Source organism: Heteronotia binoei, chromosome 5, assembly GCF_032191835.1.
Source record: "Heteronotia binoei isolate CCM8104 ecotype False Entrance Well chromosome 5, APGP_CSIRO_Hbin_v1, whole genome shotgun sequence".
NCBI lineage: Eukaryota > Metazoa > Chordata > Lepidosauria > Squamata > Gekkonidae > Heteronotia > Heteronotia binoei.
Genome location: NC_083227.1, coordinates 135,716,151 through 135,738,447, shown reverse-complemented (window position 1 = coordinate 135,738,447; position 22,297 = coordinate 135,716,151). Strand labels below are relative to the sequence as shown.

The following is a 22,297-nucleotide window of genomic DNA, read 5'->3' as shown; positions in this document are numbered from 1 at the left end:
TGCCTTGTCGTCACCAACACCTGAACTTCTTCCTCTTTTTGTGTGTCTAACTTTTGTCTGTCCTTCTTACCTTCTAGTGTGTCTCTTTTATCACAATCTTGTCTTCTTTTCAACTGAAAGCCTGTTGCCTGGGATCTTTCTTGAAACAGAATTACTGTATAATGCCAGTTGTTGAAAATAGAACAACACTGTTAAAATGGATTTGTTACAAAACTAATTCTCTGCCATTAAAAATGAATTTCTGCTGTTGACGGTGGGGAATTTCTGCCAATTTCCCCCCACTTTTTACTGAACCCTGCACTGCATCCAGTGCTGATCCTGGGGAACCCCTGATCTCAGAGAACAGTGTTTCAGGAGGCTGTAGAAAGAGGAAGGAAGGTGGGAAAGTTCTGTCCTGCTATCAGTGCAGAGCTTGTGGTACTACTATCCAAACTGAAATAAAAATGCAGAAACAGCTATAAGGCTCTGCATAATGTAAAAAAAAAATTCACCTTTAGCATGTTAACAACCAGTTTTCTGACTAGTACTAATATCTTTTCTCTATGGGGAGTTTTTAAGCTGTGCCCCACCCTATTTATTAGTTTCGTGATAATACCCTTCTCCTATCATCAAGGAATAATTTCTTCCTTCAGGCGTTTCCAGTGTTAAATAGTCCAAAAAAACAGCTAGTTAATAGGCAGAGGGTTGGTTTCTTTTAATTTATTTGGGCTTAAACCAGATTTCAGAAGTGAGGCTCTCAAAAGGAATATAAAATGGGGAGAGGGTGGAGGCTTTGAAGATAGGCTCCTTCGCAGCTACCACACCTGTGTTCATGTTAAGCCTCTTCATTATTTATGTAAATGAACCTGCTAGAAGTATTCTTTCGGTATTAAATAGTGTATTATACTTGCCTTAGCGGAAGGACATCACAGACATGATTAAATCCGGTATGATTACAGCTCCAAATTATATGGTCTCGTATGTGCCTTTTGGAACACGCTGATTCTTCACTTCACTCACAGCTGAGTCACCACGGCTTCAGGGAACACAATTAGTGGCCATTGATGGACCTCTCCTCCATGGATCTGTCTAACCCGCTTTAAAGTTACTGGAGTTCATGGGCATCACTACCTCTGCTGGCGGTGGATTCCACATTTTCATTACTTGTTGAGTAAAGAAGGGTTTTCTTTTGTCTGTCTTACCCTTCTTTCCCAATAATTTTGCTGGGGGCCCTCAAGTTCTTATGAGAAAGAAAAAGCACCTTCTATCCACTTTTTAGTTTTTTTCCCTTCCTCAGTCTGCTTTCTCCATTATTTCACACCATGCAATTTATGGGCATGGATTCATTGAGGACTCTTATGGATGAGGAATCCACAAGCACGAGTACTGCATATGACACGCAGAGGCTCAGTTCTCCAGCTGCTCTGTCATTGTGCCTCTATACACATCCATGCGTATCAGTGCTGCACTCCTTAAACTTTACTGTTCATCTTTTAGCCACAGATGTCACAGGATACCATCATCTCTAGCATCGCTAAAAGACATGCCACCAAATTCAGCCTGGGATGTTTCCTTTTAGCTTTTTTATCAGGCCTTTGCTAGCTTTTAACACTTTTTTGCACCAAATGGGCCCAATCCTCCTTCAGAGGAAGAGGCAGTATATGGGTATTCTGGTGGAATGACCTTCCCAGGGTTCACAGTCCAAGTTGGGGTGGCTCTTTCACACATAACATGTGGCTCTTGAAGCCCTCACTGCCCCATCGGCTGGCTTGGAGAAGCCATTGGTCTCTTTAAATCACTTCTCCTAGCCAGCCGGAAGCTTGGAGAACACATTTAAAGTTAAAGTTGCTTTCTTTCCATCTCTCTCCCCTGATCTATTTTCCTTCCTTCCTTCCCTCCCTCCCGCAAACAACTGACATTCTTGTCCTGCAGCTGCTCTCAAATGTCTGGCATTTATTCTACATAGCTCTTGCATTAAGCAAGTTTGGCCACCCCCGGTCCAAAGCAAACAAAATTCTGCTTTGCTTCTTTCTCTTGTATTTTCATTTTCTGCCACTGGGTGGACCCTGTAAGCCAAAACAATTGGAGCCCTAGAGAATTTAACAGCACTTTTTCTCTTACATCTGTCAAATGGGAACCGAGATTCAAAAGATGATGCAGGGCAGTCCTAGCTCCCTGATGAGTCATTTCCCATTCCTTTGCTTCAGGTGGTAGCCTCTTGAAGCTGTTGTTTCTTTCTTTCTTTTCAAAGCTGGGAGACTGGCAGTGGAATCATAAACAGTTACATGCTTCTAAATCCATTTAAGTCAATAGGTGTAAAAGGGTGTAACTCTGCATTGCATTATTAGTTGAGCACCTTCAACGTTATCATGTCACCATTCAACCAACGCAAGGACTTTGTGACCTGTAAAGAGATTCTTAGAGGAGTTTCCAGTAATACCTGCCTATTAATCTGCCCTGCTGAAAAGGTTATGGAACTATTTAAAAGTAGCCCATATCATGACCCCCATGCCGTTACTGAGCGATATACTGGCAGCCCGGAAGCAGCCGCTTTGGGACTCTCACCACACCATCCACAGTGAACGCTTAATTCTGTTACTGAAAGAGGGAGAATGGATTTAAGTCAGCTTGTCGTCATATGACTTACCAGGGAGGCAATGGATTTATTCTCAGTCAAAAGCTTTCTACCTTTGTTCAGAACACAAGACGTTAAAAAGTCGCAGATCATCAACAGCAATCCCAAGAGCAAGGCTAGATTTTTTCAAGAAGCTCTTGTGCAGCTTGTTTAATAGAACTCATTAGGGAATAAAGAAAGCAATTAGGTATTATGTGAATGAAGCAATTACAGGGCTGAAAAATGTTTCTTTGCTAATGGCTAGGAACACAGGAGAGAGAGAGGTCCAGAACAGTGGGAGAAAATGCTAAAATGCAGCCTTAGATGTCTTAACAGAATTTGTGAAAAAGAACTCATTAATGAATGTGTGGTCTTCTGCTCTTGTGTTGCCATGGCTACATTTAACACATGCTGTCCCAGTACTACTCTCTTGCTAATAACACGGACATCCTAGAAGTTGTTCACCTTTCAAGGCATGTTAGATTACTAACACATTCAGTTGTTCACCTTTCAAGGCTGATAGATTACTACCATGAAGACAAATGATTTTCTGTTTTAAAGAAACAAATAAGATCCTGGAACAAGTAGAGGTTCTTCAGAAACAATATAACTCATATATTGATGACTGGATGTTACAAGTGGTTGACAACAGAGGAATGATGTTCTGAAGAATTCGAGTGTTTTATGGAGATAAAGCTACCTGTCTGAATATGTGCTAATCCCTGCCAGGGAAACTAACAGGGATTCAATGGACTACATTCACTAGAAAGTTCTCCTGTACAAGCTCCATTGAAATGGATGGGAGCTGTGCAAGACTACACTAAGGATCCCACAAACTTTCAGCAGAAAGCACTGATGGTCCCAGGTCTTCCAAGCTCTTCCTTTACCTCAGCAGCCATTTCCAACTGTGGAAGAGGCAGAAGGGGCCGATTCTGCCTCCTTCCTTCTCCCCACTCCATCCTCTCAATCCTCATGGCTGTTTCTCTATGTAGGTCTTGTGACCCCACAAACAAAAAAATTTGGGTCAGAGGAAACAGTGTTCCATCTAAGATGTGTGTATGTGAACAGCCGCTTATTAGCACACAGGAAGCCTCGCTTAGCGGCAATCTGGAGCTACTTAGGGTCTTGCACTGCCCATTGCCCATGTTAAGATGACAGCAATTATATTTTGCTCAGGATGTGAACTGTTCCACTCAGTAAGCAAGGGGGGTGGGAATTAGAGGGAACATTGATCAGAAATGGCTGCTGAGGGAGGGAGAGCCACCACGATCAGGGATCCAACCACTGTCCTGTGCGCACTTATTTAAGAGTAAACCCACTGAACTCAGTGGACATACTTAACAATAAACATGCATAACATTGGTCTGAAGCCCTGTCCTGGATAGCCCGGGCTACTTTGATCCCATTGGATCTCAGAAGCTAAGCAAGGTCAGCCCTGACTAATATTTGGATGGGAGACCTGCCTCTAAGGAATACTAGGGTTATGACTCAGAGGCAGGCAAGGGCCAGCTGCCTCTGAACATCTTGTGCCATGAAAACCCTATGGTTTCACTATGTCAGCTGTAACTCGATGGCACTTTTCATCACCGACAACATTGGGTTGTATGAATGGACACTAAAGCGTGGTAACTTGGCTCCTACTCCTGTAGAATTTGCTGAGACTCATTTCTAATTAAGGCTGGAATGAAACAAACTGTTTCTCATTGCAGCTTCATGGGTTATCAGGTTGTAAGGGGACAAATGTTAGAATTTGTCATTTCTAAATAACCTTACTGCAATCAAAATTAACGGATAGTACAGTTCCACTGTGGATCCAGTGAATGTGGGGTGGTTTTCTACATTCTCTTGACATGGTGTCAGGCTGTGTTTTGTAGTATCCATTCAGTTGCCAAAGTTGCCTTGTTTCGAGGAATGAATTTTATTTGAGAGAATTGTCATTTATCCTGAAACATTCGCATCTCATGTCTACTATCATGGACATCCCTGATTTCAAGATACTCCATGTCATTCTCTCTGTGTGTGCAACAGTCTGTGTAGCTCCGAAATTTTCCACTTTTTTTTTTTTTTTTTAAAAAGGGGAAATGGAAAGTAAAAAATGCTTGCTGATCACTCCAGTTCATTCAGGCCTGTCGAATGCCTGCCATCAATGTACATTTGTTTCTGAATACACATGAATAAAGAAGGTACCATGTGAAGGAGCAACTTCGATGGTTGGCTGGAAATTAAATTCTGAATGTATTTGAAGTGCTGAGTCACTCTGATTTTTTTAAAAAATTCTTTTTCGCACTTAATTGTATTAAAAGTCTGTGAAATAATGCTGTTCTGCAGCAGACAGGCAGGGCTCCTGAAGCAACTGAAACTGTTATTTGGGCGGTCAAGATGTTAGAGAAGCTTTTGTTTGTACTTGGATGGGAGAGCAGCAAGAAAATCCAGGGTCCCTGGGCAGAAGCAGGCAATGGAAAACCACCTCTGAATATCTCTTGCCTTGAAACCCTTATGGGATCACCATACATTGGCTGTGGTTTGATGGCACTTCCCTCCACTACCATCTTGTAGCTTGTAGGAGCCTGGATGCCGGGGAAAGGGTTTGACAGTGTCCAGGCTGCTAGCAAGAAATAGTGATCACTTCTTAGAGTTGCTGAAAGGGGTAAAGCTGAATATTGGGGGGGGGGGGAGGTTAAGGGAGCTAAAAGGTTGGGATGCAGCAATAGGGATAGTTATGGAAGGTAACTAGAGAGATCACTTAAAAGAGCAGTTGTGGTGAGGGCTGAACAGGAATGGATATTGAAGAGGACAGGGAGAGAGAAGTGAGATGTTCCCAGGGCTTTTTTTGTAGCAGGAACTCCTTTGCATATTAAGCCACACACCCCTGATGCAGCCAATCCTCTAAGAGCTTACAGGGCTCTTCTTACAGGGCCTACTTTAAGCTCTTGGAGGATTGGCTACATCGGGGTGGGGGGTGCAGTCTAATATGCAAAGAAGTTCCTGCTACAAAAAAACCCCTGCATGTTTAACAACTGCTTGGAAGTAACTGGAAGACTTCAAGAGGTTCTCCATAAAACCTGGAAGCAACTTGGAGATGTGATCTGGGATCCAGTAAGAATGATTGTTTTGTGAGACTGATGTACCTTTTTTAAAAAGTTACTCTAAATACTACAAACACAGGCCAAACCGCTTGTTAGTTACACTCCTCTTCCCATGCTTCCCCCTCCATTTGGTTCAGTCACAAGAAACTTGTGTTAATTAGTGAACTATGACAGATTCACTTCTCGCTAGGGTTTTTCTGCACACTTCCTGATTGTACTGATTTGGTGCATTTTTCGTGCTTGTCGCAGCTGCTCTTTAATGCTTTACTCCTTGCTCTTCAGTCTTCAGGCTCTTCATCCCGTGATCAAACAAAGTTTAACTCAGGGCCCCTGGAATTCAGCAGCACTTCTGGGCCAGTTTCTGCGGCAAGGGTAAGAGAATTCTGCAGCGAATGTAATTTTGCATTAACGGCAGTAAGAGTCTGTAACCATCTGCCACTCTTGCATCCACCTAACCCAGCGTTGGCTGCAGAATTCCAGGAGCCCTGAGCTTTTCCATGGCCATAGAATTGCTCATTGGCTATGGAATTTGTTGAAATTGAGGTGACAATCAATGGGTTATGTAGCGTTTCTTTAGGTGGATCACCTGTGCATCTATAGAAATGAGTGGACAGTAGATGCCAGCACTTTCCAGATGCCTGGTTCATCAAATAATAATCTGAACAAAATTCCTATATTGGCTATCACAAATTGTTTGATTTTCCTACTTTGTCTTTTGTTTCCTTTTACATTTTGGCTCTGATGGCTTATAAACAAATTGGTGCCATTTTTGAATCCCAGGAAGCTGAGAAATATGATTGCTAATGGTAACTGCCTTGTTCTCATTTACTTGGGAAGCACTGTTCTGCAAAATATTTATTTATTTAAATATTTATACTCTGTCTTTCATCCTGGTGCAAGGTGGCTTATAAGTAACAATCAAAACATTACATTTTAAAACAAAAACAAATCAAACCTCAAATAGCCACACTTCCCCACCACCACCACCACCACACAAAACAAAGAATGAGCAGGTTGAGGATTGTGGCTCAGTGGCAGAGCATCTTGTTTTGTATGCAGAAGGTCCCAGGTGAAGCTCCCAGCATCTCCAATTAAAAGGATCCTAGGAGGGAGGGCGGGTTAATGTGAAAGAGCTCTGTCTGGGACCCTGAAGAACTGCTGTCAGAGAGGACTGACTTGGATAGACCCAACTATCTGACTCAGTAGAAGGCAACTTCTGCTTCATGGGTTCCATGGATAGAGTGGGAGGCATGGCTTTTCAAATATATAATGAGAAGGATGAGTCCGTGACAAGGACATCTCATGTTGGCATTCCATATGCCATCTGACATTCCTGATGAATGCCAGATGAAGGAGAACTGATGTAAATGCATTCAGCATTCCCAGTAACCAAGTCTCATTGATAGAAAGTGACTGAAGGGCTGCACCTATTTTATTTATCTTTGTTTGCAAAGGATGTACTATAATGCTGCCAGAAGGAAAAATGTACAAAACTTTGTATACTCATTTGGTTGTTTCATTGCACTACTACAACTTTAATCACCTGCTGGATCAAACTCATTCAGTTTCCACTAGAAGCCAGACAGAAGCTTCTAGAAAGCCACAAGCAAGGGATGAAGGCAATGGTGATTCCCTATTGCTTGTCCCTAGCATCTGGCCATGATCATGGGTTATGGATGAGGATGTGCTATCAGATATATGTATCTTATCTCTGGAAACTACTAGAATTACATGGGTCAGAACTGTGTCATGGCTTTTGCTTGTGAGCTCCTGACAGAATTTAAAAATGAATCTCCATGGCTTCCTTGTCTGCCAACTAGAAAAGCAGAAAGCACCAGAAACTTTTCAAAGCCCCTAACACTCAAAATTGTGCAATAAGGACCTTGTTTCCCAAAGGTTGCTTTCCCCCCCTCCCTCACTTTATTGAAGTCACCCGTCCCCAGGCAGGACAGTCCACAGGAAAATGGAGGCTGATGTTGACTCCTACCCTCTTGTGATTCAGATACGTAACAAATGTGTATTGTTAACATGATTGCTGATATTGTTGATACTGGATCATAATAAACCCTCTTGTGGAAGCAGTGATGATAAGAAATGAAAATCCAGCTGATGAACTGGCAGCCCTGTTCTTGTCTTACGAATCCAGTGGTGATACAAATAGAACTTCATTTGGCTTTTCCTTTGATCTCTACTGGTATTGCCTTCTTAAGCGTGCATGTTAATGTTAGAACTGCAAGGTCATGTCTTTATAACTTGCTGCTGCTGCTGCTAGGCACAGATGTGTGCAATGTTCCCTGGGGGCCACTTTGAGGCACTCGCTATGCAAAAAAAGGCACTTTCAGATACAAGAAGGTTCACATCCATTAAAAATATGGGTGATCTCAATATATGATGTGTATGTAATTCAGAGAGCACTAAGCAGGTCCACTCTGAATTCTACTTAATAGGACTTACACCCAGGAAAGTGCTCTTAGGATTGCACTGTCAAGCATCAATATCAACTTAGGACGGTTGTTTCTGATACCGAAGGTCTTTCCAGGAGAGCAGTGGATTCTGAGGTGCTGCATGTGTATTGCTATTTTCAGCTCCCACTATGATGCAGCAATGTTGTGAGCCGCCCTGAGTCTGCTTGCGGAGAGGGAGGGATATAAGCTTAACGTAATAAAAAAGAAAGAAAGAAAGAAAGAAAGAAAGAAAGAAAGAAAGAAAGAAAGAAAGAAAGAAAGAAAGAAAGAAAGAAAGAAAGAAAGAAAGAAAGAAAGAAAGAAAGAAAGAAAGAAAGAAAGACATAGGGACCTGGGAGTGAGTGAAGAGGGGCATGGGCAGCAATAGGCTAGGTTTGCATGGCGCAGGTGAGATTCCTAACAGCTTGCATGTTTCCTATATGATGCTCAGGTGTCTTCTGTCTGTTCTTCTTCAGTTGATATGTGCAGTCTACACGTGGGAAATATTAATTTCAGTCTTAGCATTAAAGCACGTAAACTGCTGATATGTTCCTAGGTGAGTCTTCTATAATTATGTGGCAAAGGTGTGCGGGAGGGGTACAGGTATAATCCTTTGCTGAAATTACCTATTCCTTCTTTTACAATGTGAAATTTTCAGGACCTCCCCTCTGAAACTGACCAGACTGTTGTTTCTCAGCAGCCAGTCTGGATCCAATATGCATCCAACGGTCTAAATTGGATTCTTGTGTTAGATATATATATATATATATATATATATATATATATATATATATATATATATATATATATATATATATATAACCTATGCTCCCCTTTGTATTGGATTAGATTTAACTTTTTTTTTTTAAGTCCGGAATCACCAGTCATTTGGGAAGTCTTGTGGGATGGGCGGCAGGCTGCTGCAGTAGGAGTTGGATAGAATGCTGCAGAAAAGGCTAAAAGAGGGTCACTTCTGGATCATGGATTGGAACTAACACCTCAGTGCTTAGACCAAAGCATTCTGAGAACTGCTGACCTGCTGATGTGCCGTTGTGCTGGGATCAGCGAGTGGTAGCCCCTGGGCCAGGTTTGCCCTTGTGGGGAAAGGGTGTCATCTGACCCTCCAGTTCTCCACAGCAGAGGCAAACAAGGACAGTAGAGAAGCATCCATAGCAACACTAAACAACTATTTTTGGCACTCTGTCTTCAGAGTGGCAAAACCAAGTCACGTGTTCATCTTAGGATTTATGTTTCTCTCTCTTTCTAATCCTAGGGGAAAAAGAAAAGAAGAACAAGAGAAAAGCAGCAAGACTCCAATTCAGGTAAATCCACTTGTGCAAAACCCAGCACCATATCAGATACCTGTGTCAGTTTGCTTATATTGGTAGTGGATTAGTTGAGGCAGCCAAACAATAGCTGTAATCCTTTCGGAGTTGCATCCATGGCTTAATGTGACTGGGACAATCCCTGTCTGCTTATGCTACCTCTGTTTCATCTACAGACAGATCACTCTCTGCGCTGTAAACTTTAATCTGTTTCATGTCACATGAGACAAAGCATCTGTTTCTTCTAGCTTTGCCACTCTCTGCAACTGTTTCTTCTGCCTGCTCTTCTATTACATTACTGACATATGAGTTAAGAGGCAACGTACTGTTCATACCATACCTAGTTGCATTTTGAAGAAATTGAGGCCATTCCTCTTACCTTCAACATAGTGTATGTGGCTTAGTTTCCTGACTGCCTCCTTCTCTACAAAGATGCAGGAAGCAAAAGTTATCGCAAGCAAAGTAGCACTTCATTTGTCATGACAAAAGCAATCCCAAATTGCTAATTACATTTGGGATCCTTGTTTGTCTGGGGAGGAAATTAAGTGGAACTCATAAACTGAAATTTCTCATATTGCAAGCTCCAGTCCTCAAGCCACATAAGGCTTTTCTCAGAAGTAGGTTTCATGGAATTCAGTGGACTTTATTCCCCCCAAAAATGCATAAAGATTGCAGCTCTAGCCTTAAAACAGCTTCCTTAGGGTCAAAGGAAAAGCAAACTTATTGAAGATGCAACATTTCCTTTTCGGAGCCATTAGATCCACTTGTAGCCTGTTGCTATCATTAGCCACTAATTCCTCCAGTTCCAAACAGTTTGCTTAATGTTATCTCACATTTCTGTAGATGTCGCAGATGTTTTTAAAAACTGTGTACATGCATCTGAAATGTGTCACTAAGGAACAGGGTGATCATTTAATGAGCAAATAGTGACTGGAAAAGCAGTGGGAGGCCCACGTGCAGCCTCTAGAGACAATAGAAGAGAGGGCAAGAGCTACTGCAGACCCTTGCCGACAGTAATGGGTAGGATCCAGCCTTGCAGGATACTTATTGAGTGTGGACAACGAAAGACCTCGTGAAGCATCGATTGGCTCTCTATTTTCAGCAGCATTTCAGCCGTAACCCAATCCAGCTGTTTGTTCCTTTATAGTGAAATTGACTTTGCTGGTGACTTTGGGGGATTTTTCTCAAAACTTCAGAGAAAAGGAAAGTAGCTGAGGCAAAAGATCAACTCCACTGAGAAGGAACAACACATTGAAAGCACTAGGCAACTGAGACTGCAGGCTCAGCCTTCCTGGCCATGCTGTGAGAGATCCTTGTGGTGTTTGCCTAACACATGCTTTATTCCAGGGGAGATGCAGCCAAGCAGAAGAACTGGGTTTTATTTGGCCTGTCTAGTTTTTGTCTCCAGCAGCTCAATTGATGTTGCCTCTTTTCTTCTTCCTCCTGCTCTTGCTGCTGTTTGTGCCTCTGCCTTGCTCATTCTCCACCACGCATGCTCCTTGTTCAGATCCTGCCTCTCCTAAGAAATGCAGAGCTCGCTTTGGCCTCAACCAACAAATGGACTGGTGCGGCCCATGCAGGTGTGTATCAGAAACCTTTGCTTTCCTTGTTTGTCAACATACGGGTCATTCTCCTCTCTGTGCAGTTACTTTCCATGCACCATTTTCTACAGCTGCCCTTCCTTCTAACACTACTAACTGCACTGCCTCAGGTTTGTTCTTTATGGCCTGTCTCTGGGTTTTTTATTGGCATCACCAGATTATGAATACTTCCTTTGAAAGCTTCCAAGGTTGAAAGGGAGCATTCATAGCTTGTCCCAAATATGTAAACTGTGAGGTTAAGAGATCTTCATTTCTACCAAACCCAAAAGACCACTGGTAAACTGTGGGTGCTCATCAGATGTATTCACTGAAATTCAACTGAACAATACCCTGAAAACTAAGCCAAAGTATTTACCTTGGGAGTCAGTAACTGTAGGCCCAGGGAGCAAACTCCATAGGTGTAACATGGTCTACTAGTTACAAATCCAAAGGCAAAAGAGGGGAATTGTGGCCTCTTTGGAATAGGACTTTAAGAAAGGACAGCGAAGGTCTAAACTCATTGCTGAAGTGGCCCTGTGGAAAGGCTGTTTGCTAGTCAGGGACATGGGGACTTTGCAAGGGCTAAGGGTGTTACCTAATCACTAGCCATGAAGTTCACTTTCCTTATGGACAGAGTTGTATAGAACAAAGTGGTGCTTGAAGATTCTTCACAATTAGTCTCTTAAATTTCTTGCTGCAGCCAAATAAAATAAAAGTCAGGCATTCAAGTCTGCTCTGCAGCACGAACCAGGTGGCTTTCCTCGGCCATTTATTGTAAGGATTCTTCTGCCATCAAAAATGCTGTCATTTCCCATACACAGTATTTGCATCTGTGCACAATATAATAATACTTTATTAATCTACCAGTGGGGGTTGCTGAATGGCATGAGGTTCTGCAGGTATCAGAAGTCATAACAAGCAGCAGCAGTTGGGGAAGGAAGTTGGCCTTGAGACTCTGAGCACAGAATCAAAGCAAATGGTCCCTCCCATCTTCTCATAAACCAGAGAGTGGCCCCCTCATCATGATGTGCATCTGCAAAACTCTTCCCATCTGCTTTACTGAGAATGAGGATGGAGATATCTGTTTTTCTGTCCACCTTTCTTTTTAAGAAAGCAGTTGTGAAGAGGAGGAACGCTCAGACATGCCTGGTGCATGTGAATTACAGGGCAGACTAGGAGTTAATCTCGCTGAGGGGGGGGCAAAGCTCCTAAAGGCCTTTCCTACTTGCTTCTCTCCCATGAACAGCAATTCTTGCTTTGTATTTTGTCCTGTTTTGAGCTTAGGACTAATCTGCGCTTCTCCACTTACAGATACTTTGCTGTCAGCATGCTGCCTTATCTCTTGTGCTAAAATGCTTCATATAATTAATCTATTTAAAAAGAGAGAAACAACAGCATAGTTATTTTTCTCTTGCAGAAAGGAAGGACTACCTCCTCTCAGCAGAGAGGCTTCTCACTTGCCAAGGGGCGGGGGTGGGGGGAGAGATATTGTCTCTGCATCAGGAATGACAGGAATATTCTGTAAATAACACGAGGAAGCCCATTTTTATTGACTACATGTAGAATCTATCATTTTAAGAATAGCTGTATTTCACTTTTGGCATAATGGGGCTTTCACCTGTCAAGCCTACTTGGTGCCCTATCAGTCATTATTTAAACATATGTTTATCCAAATGTTGGTCCCTGCTTTTTGTTTTTAAAGTGAAAGATTATTTATTCTTATAACTGGGCATACAAAGATACCTGTAGGTGTGTGTTTTCTGTAACACGTGACAGCTACCATCTGGAAAATACCAGCTAAGAAAAACAACTGTCTGAGTCTACTCTGAGGAAGGAAAAACTGGGATCTATTTTTCATTATTGGTCATTTAAATGAGTTGTCCTAGATTTATCTGAATATGTGAGGCCAAGGAACTAGATCAGACTTCTGTCTTCCTTTCAGCAATGAGGCATTTGTCCAGTAGGCATTTTGTAATTTTTAGTACTCATTACTAATGGCTGATAAGGATTTACATTAATACTGTGCTTTTGGCCTTTGCTGGATTAACCAAAGTTGCTGGAATGATCCTTAGCACTTAACATGCTTGCTTATTTTATTTCCTTCTTTTCCACAAGGGCTATCTTATTAGTAAATGATGTTCAGGTTTCTGGTAGTAATAGGCAGTGGTTTCAAAGTCACATGGCTTCTCTGGACTCTGGCCCATGACAAGAAATTCACCTTGATAACTTTTTCAATCCACAAGCTTGAACAGATGGGAATCACTGAGATCCAGCGTTTGGCACTTGCATCATTCTTCAGCCTCACTGAGGAAATTATTTTAGAAGAAACTGATTTCTTGTACAAACTCTTCCCTTTCCTGCTCTGTGCAGAAAATAGTTAGAATTCGTGAATATATTTATGAATTCTGTGGGGCTGCAATGGTCACCATGCACCATCCTTAATGCAAGATGACAAGCCTTCACCACATTATCCCGCTGAGAACTATGGCTCAATGTGGGCTTTACATAATCTCTGTGAGAGCTGTGGCAACATATCTAGCTGTGAATCAAATGCCTGAAGTTCATATGGTAGATCAGAGAGCTTCACATAATATGACAAAAGTGGTGTGTGGGGGGGTGGGGGGGCTTTGTACAGGCTACAGAGAAGCTGCTCCCAACCTGCAGGTTCTTTTCTTGCCACCTCACATTTCCATTTCCTGCCTTCAGATTCCATACAGCTGGCACAGCCTCATGTACAGCAGTTGCTTGTATGAGAAATGCACTTAACACAACATTCCAGACCACTTCCTTGTGTGAAAGCCACATGTGGGGTAACGTTTGGCTCATTGACTGCCAGCTAGAAATTTTAGGCAGCTTTTCCCAAATATATTACCTGTCAGACTTTTGAAAATTCTGGGTACATGTACAGTGTTTTGATGCCTTCTCCCCCCAAGTAAGTAATGAATGACAAGCCTTTGAGAGACTAATTCAAAAACGATTACTTGGGATTTGTCCCAAGACTGGAAATATAGCTCCGATCTTCCAAAACCTTTACAACAGATTGTATAACCCTATTCCCCACTACAGTAGATATGCTCAAAATGCCATTCATTATCTCTGCAACATGGGCCCATTCACTCTTGGCATTAAAATAATAATCCTAAACAGGTCTGCTCTGAAGAAAGTCCTACTTTATTCAGTTGGGCTTGTTCCCAAACCAGGTGTTCTTAGGAATGCAGTCTTAAGTGAGCAAAAAACTTTGGGTGTGCTAAGTACCCCTTTGAAAAAAGTATTCTGCCTAGAATGCTTCTGTTACTGCCAAGACACTATTCTTGCAGCTTTGAGAAATAGTTTTTTTAAAAATGTACGGGGCACTTTTTGGCAGTAGGATATTTATAAAATACTGACATTTCTGTAACTTTAAGAGCAGTGAGATTCTCTTTAATCTCACCTCTTCCACACAGCACTTCCTATACCACCAAGGGCCATATATTTGAATTTTTTCCTACAAAAAAATTATACAAATGTTTATTTTGACACACAGACTATCACTTGTAAAAGCATGTCCCAATTATTATACTGCAACTACACAGGTGTGTCACAGGGCACTATCTCAAATTGTTTATTCATAAGAAAGTAAATACAATGATAATCTTCATGTAGGAAGTTTGTACATTAGCTAACTGGAGGGGAAAGTTTACGTACATCAGTCCTGCATGAAGGCCCTTCTATGTGGATATAGTTAATGATTTTCTGTCTTTAGTAATGTGAAACTATGAAACACTTCAGGTCTCCCTCCATAGATTAACATTGCAACTAATTTGATTCAAGTGCTGTGTGCTTACACCATCACCTACTGGAACAAATGAGAAATTGCAAGGAGCTTTAAATGGAAAAGGGAGTTAATTGTTATTGGCGGGGGAGGGGGGATAAGCAGAAGTCTTAGGGCACCTTAAAGTCTAATAAAATTTTATTTCAGAATAAGTCTCTGTGGACTAGAATACTTCAGTTTAGCCCAGTACTACTGAGGGGAGGAGAAGCAAGCATGGAATCAAGGGCAAAAGAGGATTTGTTTGGGGTTTTTGCATTGGGCTCACTGGGCTCCCAAGACATCTGTAATGAATGCTGTACTGCTTTCATTTTAAGAATGACCCTATAAATTCACCCTTTATTTACAGATAACTCTCTTCACTGTTCTTAGGAGGAAAAAGAAGTGCATTCGGTACCTACAAGGAGAAGGACACTGTGCCAGCCCAGTTTCTTCCGATGGAAGTGTTATAGACTCCCCTTCCTCCCCTCTGGATGTGCTCCAGTGCATATCCTCCGCTTTGACTTCAGACAAGCTTGCTGCCCCTGCTGATTCTGTACATCAAAACCAAGGCAACCCTTTCCTTTTACCTACGCGTCTCAAAACTGCAATGAGCACACCCAGATTCTCTTCTAAATGCTCAGCGATGCCTCGCCTATCCATAGCACCCTGTGAACCTTCTGCACACAATGTAGTGTCAATAGGAACTTAATGCAGCAGCAGCAGCAATCACCAGCAACTTTACTGGGCACTTTGGCCTTATGAGCGGTTTGCTACATATGGAAGCTGCCCAGCAGCAACTCCAGACTTCCCGTCAGGCCATTCAATGGCATTCTCAAAAGTCAGGTAAAAGCTATGTCGGTACCTCAGTAATTGGAGAAGACTGGAGCACTGGAAGGGCATCTTTATCTAAGTCGATGACAGCATGTCTTTCTGAAAATGTGAGAGCAAAACCTCCTACTTAATTCTGGTCAGTAACTGTGTTAATCAACAGATCAAATCAAAATGACACAAATTTGGGTGCTATACGTGATAAGCATTGGTTCCTTGTTCTTTTTATTCACAGAGTTCTCAATGTTGCGGGCCTCTTGTAACAAGATATTACAAGATATTTAAAAAACCAGTTCATGGGTAGGGTTTTTTTTTTTTTTAACAGTCCAGATTCTGAGAGAGAAAAAAGTAGCTGATCTGATTGGCTTACCAGAAACTGTGGAATACATTATGCCCCATCTTTGGCAAAGTGTGCAAGATACTATATTTCTTCACATGTGCATTTCCTTTACAGCAACAGGAATGCTTTTCAGGTATTAAGAAAGCCCTGGCTGCTCAAGCCTTAACTATCAAGAATCCTGCATTTTTGCCTTCTAAAACAATAGTTATGTCAGATACAAATTTCTGTTTCTCCATTGTCCACCATATTAACGGTGCAAAAAACAAACCAACGGGGCCTTTCTGTAAGACTCCCCCACCCCACCCAGTAAATTTAATGTAGAACCTGTAGAGTGGAATGTCACCACACAATATTTATGCTTAAATTTTGCAGGATATGTTGTGCATCATTTATTCTACTTCTGCTCATGGGAATGGTAAGAATTATGAAAAAGCTCCCCAACAACTGCCAATCATATGGAAAATGCAGGCTGGCTTCTGACATTTCAGCGGGCCTTACCCACCCACTTCTAACCCTCCTGGAGCAGCCAAAAGGGCTAGCAACTTTCTTTTTCAAAAACAGATCTGGACCCAGTTCCAGTGGTGGTTGTTTGGAAGTCAGCTCATTTCTAACAAGTATGTCATTTTTGTCTCAGAGAGCACTCACTCTCAGCCCCATTCTATCCACTGGTCAAACAGCTTGTGCTGTTTTGTGCTTTGTGTATATGTGTTCTATATAGAGGATTCACACTTCCCAAACTCCTAATGCAGTCTAAATCAGTCAACTTTGTGTACTCATTACTCAAGTACCATATTTGTTGCTTCTCTGGTGCAAATGTTGTAACCTCGCAGCCTCTGGTGCCCTTCAGCTTTCTCTGTTAACAATCTGCAATACTGGGGTAAGTGCAGTACAGAAGATGGAAGAATAGAGATGTTGGAATATGGGTAGGGTATTCTTGCAGTGATCATGAATTAGAAGAATAAGAAGAATTGCAGATTTATACCCTGCCCTTCTCTCTGAATCAGAGACTCAGAGCGGCCTACAATCTCCTATATCTTCTCCCCCCACAACAGACACCCTGTGAGGTGGGTGAGACTGAGAGGGCTCTCACAGCAGCTTCCCTTTCAAGGACAACCTCTGCCAGAGCTATGGCTGACCCAAGGCCATTCCAGCAGGTGCAAGTGGAGGAGTGGGGAATCAAACCTGGTTCTCCCAGATAAGAGTCCACGCAATTAACCACTACACCAAACTGGTTCTTAAGGTCCCATGTCCCTCAAAGCAGTTTTGGCAAACCTTACTGAATGCAAACCCCATTCAGGTCTAATAATCAGAATGCAAACAAAGGAAAATTATAAGCAGACTCCATGTGTCTTAAACATAATGCTGAAATACAAAGAGTCTTACTTTTGTTATCACCCAGCACAAAATAAATGCTGAAAAATAGACGAACAATACACATACAAGCCTAATACAACAGTATTTAGCTTTACCTTCTTTCATTTTCACTTTGCAAATGCTACTGAAATTAGTACCATTGTTTACAACTTTTGATTTGGCAGAATAAAAGCAAAACATGGATAAGCACCACCTTTGCCATGCAAAAATCTAGTGCACGTCGAGTTCCTCACATGCAACTTCAGATCTGTGAAAGTTTCTCACCCATTTTATGCTTTTTGAAACTGATTTTCTAAAGAACCTCAGAAAGATTAAACATACAGGTATAACTTTACTAAGATACCTGGAATTATTCTAGAATATTATAATCAAGATGTGGCTAATCTTTTTCTTTGAAAAAAAATTACGTGCTAAACCAAGAGACAGCTAGTAAGAATATGGATGGGCCTTTGTTTTATAGTATACAACAGGATCCTAGCAGAATACAACATGTTAACTGTTAACAGGTTATCAGGAATCTATAAAGCACAAGGCACCTCCTCCATCACAACCAACCAATTACTAGCCTGAAAAAAAATACTTGAAATACAAGATGGACCATGGAGATTCAGATAATATATATAATGAAGTTTACAACTAGCATATTCTATACTTGTAAGGATCATTTTTCAACCTTTGCTACAGAAACAAGTGATTTTAACCTGAAATAATTAAAACTAAAATGAGAAATAGGTAAGAGAAGACTAACTGAGGTTAAAAATAACAAACATACCCTGGCTCTGATGCTGTAAGAGGTAAGAATTTTCAAGAATGTTACACCTTCTTGGTGCAAATGGCTGCAGCAGGGGGAGGGGGGGGAGATTCCTGCTCTCTCAGACGGCAAGTGTCTGCTCCAGGTACAGCCTCTTCTATGCACCTTCCCCTCATGAAAAGACATACGCCAACAACCAGCATTTCTTTTTCTCAAAACTAGCCAGCAACTTATTCACATGTAGCAATTCTTCAACAATGTTGGGTGCCTCAGATGTATGCTTAAATTTTGATTGGCCTAAACAAGAAATGCCTTCCTGTTTAAAAATATCTATATTGATGGTAACAGCTGCCCATAACTTTTGTATTATGGCAGGCGGCCTATTCATAAGACGGCAGTTGTAAAGGAAAGGTCACATACATTAACGCCACATGAAACAATGGTGAACTGGCTGTGTAAATTCATTTAATGGGAGTGGAGAGCTCCTGGTATACAGCTGCACCATCCATGGCTCACAACTAATTTTTGCCTCCTGCTACATCCCTTCAGTCTTCCTGGGCAAGTTTTTTTGTATGGCTTCAGATTTAGAAGCACCAAAAATGCTGACCCTCTCTCTCTCTCTCTCTCTCTCTGATACTAAATGCCAGTGAATTTGCTCCAGTGTTCCATGAAAAAACTCCTTTGAGATTCTTTCTCTCACTCCCTGATTCACAAGCACACTGATATTCTATAAAACACTGTTACTGCAACTCAATACAAGAGCAGCCAAGGCAGATACCAATTTGTATTTTGATAAACATCACAGTGCTAATGAAGGCCCCAGTAAACAGCTTGGACAAGTCTCTTGCTGTAAATGCAGATGGTGTAGATCACCACCCAGGGCCCCAAGTTCAGCACAACTGGAACAGAACCTCTTAATTCCTAAGACACCCCCAATTTACAGGATAATAGGATGAAATTTTTCCTTCTATTTCGAAGAGTTAGCACCCAGTTACAAAGAATGATTAGCAAGTGAAATGCTCTTAGAACCCATGCAGATACCCAAAATCAGAACTGACACTTAAACGCCAAAAAAGTATAGAAATGCTACATGGTGTTTTATATCAATACATTTATCTGTTTTTGTAGAATGAAGCTTTGCCGGTGTTTTTTTACTCAGTTTCTAATTCATTCAGGGTGATTTCAATTCTAGTTACATATTTGATTTGTTGAATCCTGTTTGAATATCCAAGTCATAGAAACACCACTTCAATAAATCACATAACCACTGTATGTATGTAGCAGGGGTATATGTTCTGCAGTAGTTTTCTCATTTGTTCAAGCTATCATCTGTTGTAATTTTTTTTGTACTTTGAGCTTGTTGGGTTTTTTTGCTTTTTGTTTTAAAGTTGTTTACAGCTTTATAATTAAAATAATCTACCAGATTGTCCATTCAAAAATGGGCTGCTGGAGACTATAATCCTATAAAATGAACTGCATATGCTTTCTTATTTAACAATTCATTTTAGATATATCAGCCATCTAGGTACACATGTTGAACACTTGAATGCATGTTTCTGGACCAGAAAATTTGGCTTAATTCTTCAGAAAAAAATAACATTATGCATTCTTAAATTGAGTGAAATCAGCATATTTAAGCATTTGTGACTTAAATTGAGGCCAAAGGATTTTAAAAGAACCAAATATGCAAACTATTTCGTTTCACCATTAAAACTGTATGATACTTTAACTCTGTTATCCAGTCAGAGAAATTATGGACCCATTCTCTGTCCCTCAGTTCTATCAGAAAGCTCAACATACTTCCCCATATGCTTCAGTACAGGCCTGTATTCTGCTTCTCTCAGCAGCTAAAATAGATCCAACTCAACCTGTAACAAGCATCATCTGCTAAAACAAATCATCTTTGGTAGTCAGTAACCAATCTGTGTGTTCAACATGGTGAAGTGCTTAGATAGCTTACCCATTTATTTAGGCAGCAAAGTCCTTTAGAGCAGGAGTGGCCAACGGTAGCTCTCCAGATGTTTTTTGCCTACAACTTCCATCAGCCCCAGCCAGCATGGCCAATGGCTGGGGCTGATGGGAGTTGTAGGCAAAAATCTGGAGAGCTACCGTTGGCCACCCCAGCTTTAGAGCCCTAGCTATGGAAGCAGGACTAAGCAAAAATTAGAGAAAGGCTGAATGGGTTTACTCCCCATTGAACTAGAACTTTTGCAGACTAAAGGGAAGGCACAGTGGGCAGACAGAGGGGCAATGTCACATCTACTTACCTATGTCTATAAGCGGTCTTATTGCCTCCCCTGCTCCCTCTCCAGCAAGGACGGAGGGAGAAGTTATAGGGTAAAGTGCTCATTTCTTTACCTCCTTCAAAATGTGGAAGGGACAGGAGATACTAATTGTGCTGTATACTGGAGGAGGAGGAGGGAGGAACAGCACAAGTGAAATAACATATGGCCCAAACTGTGGCATTGATTAACTGAGCCAAAAAGGAGAAATTAACAAGTGACTGAACTTCAAAAGTCATCTGCTAACTAAAAATGAGAAGTGATTGAAATTTGCTTTTGGAAATCCTGAGCAATGTCTCCTACCAGCAGCTGGAGATGTACTCAGTTCCTGTATTCCAGGGCTCCATTATTTCCTCCCTCTAGGTCTACAAGGAGAACGTGGTGCTTCCTCTCACTCTCAGAACCCCTAGACCCTCAAGATAGGCCAAGCATGTCCCCTGGCTTCAGTGCCAGCCAGTCTCATTCCAACCCTTACTATGTAATGCAAGATGAGTTGTGTTTTTAAATGCCTCATGTCAATGTCAGCCTCGTCCTCCTGAGCAGAAGTGCTAACTGCCTCCTCCTGGTTCTCACATTCGAAAGAAGAAAAACGATTTGTAGTTTCAATAACAAAAGGTTTTGAAGAGGATATTTGTTTGATATTGGAAGTAAAAAAATCCCGCATTTTAGACTGCTTCTTAGCAGGGGTAGACGATGACTCCTCTGCATCTCTTGGACACTTGCCTGGAGCCATTTGTTATTCAAACATCAAGGCAGTAACAGAGGCAAGTACTGTTAAGTTTAAATAGACCTTGATAAACTGCAGTCACAACTACATTCCATTACCTCTGAGCCTTTGGAGTTTTCTCTGAGAACCTTTGGCGTTTTCTTTGAGCCATATGCTGCCACTGTCTCTGCTCAGCTCTAGGAATCACAAACCCTCCTTCAGCTAAACAGCCTTACCCCTAGAGGATCATGAGCAACACCAGGGACCCTTAAACCACTGAAATACTCAAGTTCCTTCCTTTTCTCACATGGACTCACAAAGTTAAATAACTTTTAAGGTAACCTGTGCTCCAAGGGAGATTCTAGTTTTCAGAACAGGCAAGGCAGCGAGCATTCTTTCATACAATCCAGTGTTGGACTAACTGGGCAAACAAACATTTCTAGAGACCAAAGATTGGAGAAAATGGTCTGAAAAGAAAGACGTGTATGGCTGAAACCATTTAAGACAGAATTGCTGTAGCCGTTGGATTAAGATTGGTAAATCCCATCAAGTTAAACCAGACATCCACATATTGCCTTCTGAAGTTCATCTTCTGACAGCCCTTTGACAGTGATCGTATTGATTACTTCTGATTATACATGCCACTCAAATGAATAGCACTTCAGAAATTACCTTTAAAATTGAATTCTATTTTTTTTTCATAACCACTGTATTAAACCCCATGTTATCTCATTCTTTATTAAACACTCAAAGGTCACCACTGATCTCTGAAGTGAATGATATTTATTAAGATTTTATTCTGCTCTACTGTCCATACAGAAAGAGAATGCAATACAAGGTAAGGAAACACCTTATAGCTCACCCCACCACATCCCTGATCCCTATAAAGGAACAGCAGAACTAAGGGGGAGGGGGGAATCACCCAGATACTTGCAAATGGTATTTTTCTTAGAAGACCACTAGATCAGCATGACATCATGCATGCAATCAGAACATGTGCTGCTCCACATAAAGTCAAATGCAGAGACTCAGCTTTCACAGATCTACAAAACAGCTTAATGAGCTACAGCAAAATACCATAGCTTTACTAGAAGAAGGTACCAACCTTCACTGTCCAAGAAATGTTAACTTTGGTAAAGTTTGGTTTTGGTCACATAGTGGATATAATCTGCTGACTCTAGGGGAATGAATATGTAAC

At 41.4% G+C, this 22,297-nt stretch overlaps 1 protein-coding gene across 10 annotated transcripts in view; it reads left to right on the top strand.

Moving 5' to 3' along the window:
* Positions 1-15,815, top strand: part of TCF7 (transcription factor 7) — a 181,332-nt gene extending 165,517 nt beyond the window's left edge. For 2 of the 10 annotated variants that reach the window (XM_060240462.1, XM_060240461.1), the window contains 4 exons: positions 5,962-6,051; positions 9,397-9,445; positions 10,956-11,028; positions 15,209-15,815. In XM_060240462.1, coding sequence (XP_060096445.1) covers positions 5,962-6,051; positions 9,397-9,445; positions 10,956-11,028; positions 15,209-15,527 — 531 coding nt within the window. In that variant the 3' untranslated portion in view covers positions 15,528-15,815. Of the gene's footprint in view, positions 1-5,961; positions 6,052-9,396; positions 9,446-10,955; positions 11,029-15,185 lie in introns of all 10 variants that reach the window. The other 8 variants (XM_060240465.1, XM_060240463.1, XM_060240471.1 and 5 more) reach the window with 6 other exon arrangements.
* The last annotated feature ends 6,482 nt before the right edge of the window (positions 15,816-22,297 follow it).